The sequence below is a fragment of the Muscardinus avellanarius genome (genome assembly GCF_963383645.1).
Source record: "Muscardinus avellanarius genome assembly, chromosome: 7".
Taxonomy (NCBI): Eukaryota; Metazoa; Chordata; class Mammalia; order Rodentia; family Gliridae; genus Muscardinus; species Muscardinus avellanarius.
The window spans coordinates 67,976,258-67,985,636 of record NC_137793.1 but is presented as its reverse complement, the minus strand read 5'-3'; the positions used below and the strand labels follow the sequence as shown (position 1 = coordinate 67,985,636).

Sequence of the window (9,379 nt, the reverse complement as noted above, 5' to 3'; positions counted from 1 at the left end):
CAGCTGCGTCTCCTGAAAGACAATCCTCTTCTTGGCCTGGCTGGACACTTTAATAAGGTCAATTCTGATCTGTGGTCTTGGAGGAGGTGAGAGAGCCTCTCTTTTCAGAACATGACTCCCCCATTCCTACTTCCTCTCCCCATGGAGGGTGATACTGGCTCACTTGGCAGGTGTCTGGGAGCAGATTTGGCTGCACCAACAGGGCTCTGGGCTCCATTCCATCAGTCTTTCTTCCTCCCAGGGCATCCTGCCATTCCTTTTTCTGCAAGTAACCCTCACAACAGGATGGCTTCATGCAGCACTCTCAGATGCAAATATTACTAAAAGTAATCAACATGGATGTGGTAACCCCCCCAAATGCTAGGCTTGGTGTACAGTGCTCACCTACCTTGACTCATTTCTCTTCCCCAGCACCCACATTGGCACTATTGCTATCCCCATCATCATCACCCCCTTCTTGTAAATGAAGAAAGGAAGCAGCCTATTCACTGTTTCTCTTCCTCAGCTTAGGTTTCCATGATTCCACCAATTACCTAAGGAATGCCCATACACACACACACACACACACACACACACACACACACACATCTATAAGCCCTTCGAGGGCAGGAACCACATCTGGTTTGGCTCACCATGGAGTCACAAAACTGTCAGGAGGAGAGCCAGAGATGAGCCCCAGGCCGCTGGCTCTTGTGTGCTGTGTGCTGAGCCTCTGCTTACTGGAGAAATGGGTCCTGGAAGAGGGCAGGCCCTCGGGAGCGCAGGCTGTGAGAGATGGAGGGGGTGCAGGAGCAGAGTTCGCGCTCAGTGCTGCCAAGACACCAGGGTTCTGTGCCCATCAGCGTCACCTAGTGGCCAACAAGAGCCATTTCAGTGGAGCAGTGGAGGCAGAAGTTGTGTTAGTCAGCGACACAAGCAACTCCCGGGAAAGAAAGTTCTTTTGGCTCACGGTTTCAGAGGGCTGGCTCCATGTCAGCTGCCTCTGTTACTTTGGGCCTGAGGTGAGGCATATCACCGTGGTGGAAGGCCCTGGCAGGAGAAAGCAGACACCTAGAAGAGAGCCGCATGACATGGCCACACCCCAGTGACCTGTCACTCTCCAGTCATGCCCCCCCTGCCCACAGTTTACATCTCCTCCCAGGAATCCATTCAAATTATTAATACACTTATTATTATTAAATGGATTGATTGTTAAATGGATTAATCCACTGACAGGTCAGAGCCCGGAGGATCAATAACCTCCCAAAGCCTCCCCCCCCTGCACTGTGCTGCAGTGGGACAAGCCCTCAACACATGTCAACACAGGAACCTCGGTGGCATTCCAGACCCAGGCCACAGTGGAAGGAAGGGGCTGGGTGAGTGATGCGGGGAGCAGGGACAATGTGTGGAGATGCTGTTTTCTCAAAGCTGCTGGAGATGCTGAACGTCCAAGGGTAAAGGCCACAGTGGGTGTTGTAGGGTTTCTAGGAGGGCAGAAGGCTTGGCTGGCTTTGGAGAGAGAGACAACGCTCCTCTACCATATTGGAGGGGTAGGTCTGGGTGGGCAATACTAGGAGGGAGGGGAGGTGGCTCTTGCTGAGCTCTCCACACACAGCACCACACTCTCGGTGACCTTGGCGACACTGCAGGTGTGGTTCCACACCACTGCAATAAAGCAAATGTCGCAATAAAGGAGTCCCACAATTTTTTGGGGGGTCTCCTACTGCAGAAAGTCTTGTTTATATTTACTGTAGTCCGCTGAGTATGTATTAATAGAACATCTAAAATGTCTATACCTCAATTGTAAAATCTATTGATTTTTTAAAATGCTAACAATTATCTGAGCTGTTAGAAAAATGGCATCAATAGATTTGCCCCAAATCTTCAATTTGTAAAAAAAAAAAAAAAAAAAAAAAAAAAAAAAAAAAAGCAAGAGCTGTGAGGTGCAATAAAACAAAGTACTAAAAAAGACCTGGGCTTGTGTATGCTCACAACTGCTCCAGCAAGTGAGAACTCTTAGACCCACTTCCTAGGTGAACAGCAGGAGCCTCAAAAGGTAGCCTCAAAACTTCTGTGGGCCAGCACGGAACAGAGCTGGGCTGGAACCAGGTCCCTCTGACACTGAAGCCCCAGCTCTGACCACGTTCCAGCCTGTCATCCTTTGCATCTCGGAAAAAGATTAGCTAGAACCAGAAGCTTCAAACCACGATCTAGAGTTTGTTCTCCAGAACTCATACAGGAGTTTAATCCCCAAAGTCATTGTAAATGGAATTAGGAGAGTGGAAATTTAATCTGACTGTGGTGTTTAAAGGTAGGGCCTTTGGAAAGTAATTAAATGTGATTAGGGTGGAGCCCCCATGATTGAATCTTGGTGACCTTATAAGAAAAGAAAGATCAGAAGAAACAACCATGATTTGGTGTAGCCAAGGTGTGTCCTCAACAGAGTCCGTACCATGCTGTTTGGACTTCCAGCCTACAAAACTATGAGCCAACTAAATACCTTTTCTTTTTAAAGGGGTTCTTTTTTTATTGTCTTTTCGGAACCAGGAATCAAACCCAGATCGCCACTGAGCTACATCCCTGCCCCAAATCCCTTTTCTTTTTAAGATAGCCTGCCTCAAGTATTTCATTATAGTAATGAAAAGATGCCTAATCAATGAAGGTCTACCAGACCCCAAAGTCCATAGTCTTTCTGCTGTCCTACCCAGGACCTGTAGTTTACCTGGAAGTAATCAGCCCTCGCCTCCCTTGGCAGAACCAGCCTTTGTTGGCCTAGTATCCCATAAACAGACATGAAGATCCAATGAGCCTCTCCAGCAAGACATTGTCTGAGCTAGTAAGTTAGTTCTGCAGCCGGGTGTCAAGGTGATGGAGCTAGGAATGCATTTATCAATCCATCTCTTCAGTAGGACCCAAATCCAGGAGGTAAATTTTGTTGCAATGATTTTAGGAAGCAGGTGTCTTACTTTGGGTCCATAAAAGGCAGGGACGCAGTCGCTACTGAGCCGCCCCAGAATATCAAGCACTGCCCACCCACTTCCTGTGAGAGTCATCTGACCCAAGAATTAACCACTGCGGGAGTAGACCGTGATGTGTTCTAAGTCATCCATCAGGAGCCTGCAGCCCCTTCCACGGAGGATCTAGGCAAACAGGAGAGGACTTCTGGTTCGGAGGAGCTGCCGTGGCGCGGCGCGGCCAGCGGGTGGCGCTGTGGCACCTCTCCTCGGCTTGGTCTGGCCAGCAGTGCGTCCACACCCTCGCTCCTGGCCCTGTGGCCAGCGTGGCCTGGACGCTCGCAGCGCTGTGGCTGACACGTGGCAGCCGGGCCTGTGAGCCCAGTCTGGGTCCAAGGTCCTGCACTCAGCAAGGGCGGGGAGCGACTCCCAAAAATAAACAGCCCGCTGCTCTGCTCAGGAGCCAGGGTTTGCAGCCTCTTTTCTCGGTTTTCTCTCTGAATTCCAGAATGCTCCAGAGTCACGCAGGACAGCGCCAGGAATCTTTTCTGAGCACAAGAATTTTCCCGACTCGGGATTTCGTTTCCCAGATCTTAGGGCCAGAGATTGATAAAGGGCTGTGTGTAAGGCAACCAAGAGGCACCTGTGGCCCCCAAGCATGGTGGCACAAGTACTTGGGAGATTGAGCCAGGAGAATTACAGGTTCGAGGACAGCCTCAGCAAGCAGTAAGACTCATCAACCTAGTGAGATCTTGTTTCAAAATAAAATTAAAATAGGGCTGGGGGTGTAGCCCAGAAGTAGAATGATTGCCAGTATCAAACACAAAAAAAAGTATAAAAATTTATGAGTTTTTGTTTTGTTTGTTTGGTTGGCTGGTTGGTTTGGTTCTGAATGTGATGACTTGAAATCTTCAAATTACATTTGCAGCTCCCATTTGGAGCTGTGTTATCTACCTGCTGGATGGTGCAGGGTTCCTGAGTCAGAGTCCTGTGACCTTATCTTCAAGTTAATTTTTAACCTGTGTCACACCAAGTAAACTGGCAGGTAAACTTGTCTCACCTCTCAAGCAGTGTCACATTCGTTGAGATTAAATATCTCTCAACATAATCTTGAACTCTGCAAGAAGCAAGGGGAGTATATTGCTGAAATTGAGCTAGCTTTGAGAGTAAAGCAACTCTGAGAATATCTTGACTTGCAAGATTTTAGCTCTAGAGAAATAGACTCAACACATTCATATATATATTTAATCAGGCAGCCTGCGTGTTCAAATGCGTGATCAGGAACCTGTGTGTTCAGGGTGCCTTAAGAACTAGGACACTCTGTGCCAGGAAGCCATCCATGCTGATGGCATAAGGGTCCCTATTAGCACTGAATGCCTCTGGAAAAGCCAGATCCTCCATGCCTTAGTACCAGGTCTACCTACCCTTGAGTTACATCAAGGAACAGAATTAGTAAGAAAGAGATATTGCCGGAGTATTCTAATCCCATCTCCCTGCAGCCTTGACTAATCCCCTCTTTCCTCCCCATTCTCTCCACACCAGCTGGTCTCTAAAAAGAGCAAGCACTTGCACAGGTGTATTTGTTTTGCTTTATGAACGATTTTTTTTCCTGCCATGCTGTGGATTAAATGTTCTCTAGCACTGAGCTACATCTTTGGCCTTTTTTTTTTTAAGGGTCTTGTTAAGTTGCCCAGGCTGGCCTCAAACTTGCCATCCTCCTGCCTCAGCCCCTGAATACCTGAAATTACAGGCATATGCAACCAAGACTAGTTTGACTTTCTCTTCTTTCCTCCCCTCCTTTTCTTTTCCTTCTCCTCCTCCTTCTCCTCCTCCTCCTTCTTTTCTCTCTTTCTCTCTTCTCTTCTCTCTCTCTCTCTCTCCCTCTCTTTCTCTCTTTCTCTCTCTCTCTCCCTACACTGGGGATTAAACCCAGGAGCTACAGCCTCAGCTCTTTTTATATTTTATGTTGAAACAGGGTCTCCTTAAGTTGCTGAGTGTCTTCCTAAATTGCTGAGGCTGTCCTAGAACCTGCAATCTCCCTATCTCAAATACTGGGATTATAGACATATGCCATCATACCTGGCTGTGGTTTGACTTTCTGAATTTTTAACTACCCTACACTATATGAAAACTGATACGTGTTGGCTTTGCTATAACCTAGAGATTTTATAACAGTCCTGACCCCTTCCATGAAAGCTCACTAATCACTCATCACTAATCTCCTTCCAGAAAACACAGCCACTTTGCCAGAGAGGTTCTACCTTTTCTCCAGCTTCCCAAAATTTCAGAGATACCCATCCAGTTTCCTCTTTAGACCCACCCACTACCCTCCTCTTCCAAACCCGTGTTCAGAATGCCCTGGATCTGGTGAATGCGGTCCTTTATTTTGATAGCTAAATTCTGAGCTCAATTCTCCCAGCTCAAACACTTCCAAGCCAGACCCTACTTTTGCCACGTCTTTGAAGAAAGACCACAGGCAAAATGAGGTAGAGTAAGATCATATATTTGGTCCAAAGATTACATCCAGTCTTTCTGAACTGACCCAGGATTTTCAGCCTCCTTTAAGGAAATAGGTTTAATCCCTACCGCACTTTTACTGACATTTTCATCTAAGGAGGTAGAAGTGGTCAGAGTTAGTCCTTTAAGTTATTTCTATCCCAGAGTATTCATTTGAGCTACAAAGGTAGGCAAGGGAAGAAACTCTAACATGGGGCAAAGGAAGAAGACTAAGAGGTGATCTAAATATGGTCTTCTGAAAATAATAAGTGTCTCCATCTTTAATAAAGGCAGAACAAGAGAAAAAGAATCAGAGAGACTTGACAGGTGCAGATCAAGTTAAATATCTAAATTAAGTAGCTAAGGCTGGCCTCGAACCCAGATTTTCCTGAATTAAAAGGATGGCATCTGCTCTATGGAAGTCTAAACTCTAGCCAGGATGTCCAGTCCTGTCTAACGCAGAGTTCACATGACCTCTAGAAGTCCTTAACCACACTGGTATTTGTGCTTTTTTCCCTCTTAAACCAGAATCTACACAATTCTTGTTTTATATGATCATGATCTGGGGGGCTTCAGGAAGACGAGGTTCTTCCCTCCTATTCTTCCTTCAATACCTGGTTCAGATGCCACAGTCTCTCCTTGCGAGCCTGCCAGAAAGGCAGATGGACAGAGGAGTCCAGCTGGCCTGGCCTGGCCTGGCCTGGCCTGCATCCCCTTGCCACTGTGGTCAGGTCACGGGACCTCAGGAAGCCTTGCTTTCCCATCCTCAGCGGTCCACAGCAGCACATCAGAAGCGAGTGAGGAGGCTTCAAGACGTACATTGCACAGGAGAGGTACTCAAGTGGAGCATAGCTGTGTTGATTATGCCATTTGCTAGGGCCAAACAGCAGGGGCTGCAGGCTCACAACTGAGCCTACTCCATCTGGTTCAGGAGCAGCCGACGGGGGAGAAGATGGAGAAAGGCTTCTTCAGGAGCCTCTCACTCACAGGCCTCCTGAATTGTGGACAAGGAGGAGAGTGGAGTGTGATTGTTTTTTAATGGTATACTGGGTATTGACCTCAGGGGTATTCTACCTCCAAGCTATACCCACAGCTCTGTTTTGTTTTTTATTTTGAAACAAGGTCTCATTAGGTTATTGAGGGTCTCCCTAAGATGCTGAGACTGACCTCATATCTGCAACCCTCCTGTCTCTGCCTCCCAAGTACTGGGATTGCAGGCATGTGGCACCATACACAGTTGAAGTGTAATTCTTTTTTTCTTTTTTCTTTTTTTTTTTCTTTTTTGTGTACTGGGTATTAAACCCAAGGGCATTTTACAACCAAGCAATACCCTCAGACTTTCTTATTCTTTTTCTTTCTTCTTTCTTTCTTTCTTTTTTTTTTTTTTTTTTTTTTGGTAATGGGGATGGAACCCAGGGGCATTCTACCTCTGAGCTACATTCCACCTCTGAGCTACATTCCCAGCCTTATTTTTTATTCTTTATTTTAAAACAGGGTCTCACTGAGTCTCAAAGGGCCTTACTAAGTAGCCGAGGCTGTCCGTAAACTGCGATCCTCCTGTCTCAGCCTTCCAAATGCTGGGATTACAAGCGTGCACCACCATGTCCAGCTGAAGTGATATTTTTAAGCAAGCTTGGTGAGACATCCTGGCCAGACAACCAGAAGACCAAAGACTATGTGTTCATGTAAGCCAGTGCTCATTTATTATCTTGGTTGTATGCACTAACAAGACAAAATGGGGTTATCGGTGGGATTCCAAGCAGGTTTAGACTAGTACACACAATAAGCCAGGAGCAGTAGCAACGTCCCCCTGCAGAAGCGCTACTCGCTGACGCGGTACATCTACTCATTCAGTAGATAGCGAGGTTTCTCAGGGAGAAGAAGCCACGTGGGCTCTGTGCCAAGCTCCCACCCCACCTCCACCCAGGCTCCCTGGACTTGAGGCCCACAGGCAGCAGCAGCTTCCACTCAGTGGGGCCCCCTCCCCTCACATCGCCATCAGCCCCCTTGATGGAAAGCTCAAGGGAGATTTCTGCCCACTGGCCTCTGCTGTGCTCGCCGCATCCCACCACGGTGGACTTTCAGGTTCTTCTTCCTCTTCCCCTGGGGGCCTGGGGACCACACGCTGGCATTTTTCTGTGTACCAGGCCCCCGCAACATTTTCCTGCTGCTTGTGGGAGATATCGGCTTCTTGGAGGAGCCTTTCTGAGAAGCCCAGTGTGGACTAGAAGCTAAGGTTGTGTTGGACGATTTTCTGTCAGCTTTTCCTGACTGCTTCTTTAGCAAGTCCAAGACGGTGACTGGGAGATAAGCATTTATTTAGTGAGAATTTAAGTCATGGTAGGGAGGGGTCTGGGGATGGAACCCATAGGCATTTTACCTCCAAGCTACCCCTCTAAGCCCTATTTTAATTTTTATTTTGTAACAGGGCCTTATTAAGTTGCTGAGACTTGCCTCAAACCTGTGATCCTCCTGTCTCTGCCTCCCAAGTCCTGAAATTACAGGCATGTACCACCATGCCTGGCTAATTAGTGAGAAATTTAAGTCTTAAAGTAGCTATAAATGCAGCATCATGCTTGGCATGGTGTCGCATGCTTGTCATCCCAGCGCTTGGGAGGCTGAAACAGGAGGATCACACAGGTTCAAAGCCAGCCTCAGCTACTTAGTGAGGCTCTCAGAAACTTAGTGAGACCCTGTTCTCAAATAAAGTATAAAATAGGTCTGGGAGTATAGCCCAGAGGTAGAAAAGCCCCTGGGTTCTACCCCTAGTACCACACAAGAAAAAGCAGCATCACTCAAGAAACATTAAAACTGCATAAGAGTTGTTTATTTATTTAAAAGACAGAGTCTGTCTATGTTGTCCAGGCTGGCCTTGAACTTCTGAGCTCAAGCAATCCTCTTGCTTCTGCCTCCCAGGTAATGGGACCATGCTTGGCTTGCAAGAGGTTTTTTTTAATTCTTTTTTTTTAATTTTTTATTGGTGTATTGTATTCATACATCTCAGTGAGGTACAAGATGGTGGAGGCATACATGCACACATTACCCAATTATCCCTTACCCAATTCCCACCCCATTCTGAGAATGAAACCCAGAGGCATTCTACCTCCAAGTTAGATGCCCCAACCTGATTTTCTTTCTTATTTTGAAACAAAGCCTCACTAAGTGCAGAGGACCTCACTTAGTTGCTGAGGCTGGCTTTGAACCTGTGATCCTCCTGTCCCAGCCTCCCAAGTACTGGGATTACGAGCATGTGCCACCATACCTGGCTCTTTAAATTCTTTTAACTACATTTATTTATTTATTTATTTATTTATTTATTTATTTATTTATTTATTTTTGGTGGTACTGGGGTTCCTGGAAGCCCTTCTACTTTCGGGCTACACCCCCAGACCTACTTTATACTTTTTTTTTTTTTTTTTTTTTTGGAAACAGGGTCTCTTAAGCCAGCAAGGCTGGCTCCAAACCAGCGCGATCCTCCTGTCTCTGTCTCCCAAGCACGGGGATTACAAGCATGTGCCACCACACCCGGCTAACTACTATTTTTTTAAATTCCCCTCACTGCCCTTGATTGGGCATGCAATCAATATCAATATCTTTTATCCACAGGATCACTCTAAAGATACATGGCTCTTGAATATTTCCATTATAATATTGTCTCTGACTGCCTACAAGTTGAAGATTTTAAATATTCATTGATAGAGCTGGGTGTGGTGGCGCACACTTGTAATCCCCGGGCTTGGGAGGTGGAGACAGGAGGATCGCACAAGTTCGAAGCCAGCCTCAGCTGGCTTAAAAGACCCTGTTTCCAAATAAAATATAAGTCTGGGAGTGTAGCCCAGAGGTAGAAAGCTCCTGGGTTCCATCCCCAGTACCACACACAAAAAAATCATTGATGTATCCTGAATACATCACAGTGCGTGCCACAAAGTAAGCACTAAATAATGGATAGC

At 46.6% G+C, this 9,379-nt stretch overlaps 1 protein-coding gene across 1 annotated transcript in view; it reads right to left on the bottom strand.

Moving 5' to 3' along the window:
* Positions 1 to 7,448: 7,448 nt before the first annotated feature.
* HHIPL2 (HHIP like 2) overlaps positions 7,449 to 9,379 on the bottom strand; it is a gene marked incomplete at both ends in the record, with an annotated part of 34,624 nt that continues 32,693 nt past the window's right edge. Inside the window, one exon of the mRNA XM_080698706.1 lies at positions 7,449 to 7,729. Within this exon, the coding sequence (XP_080554832.1) occupies positions 7,449 to 7,729 (281 nt within the window). The remainder of the gene's footprint in view (positions 7,730 to 9,379) is intronic.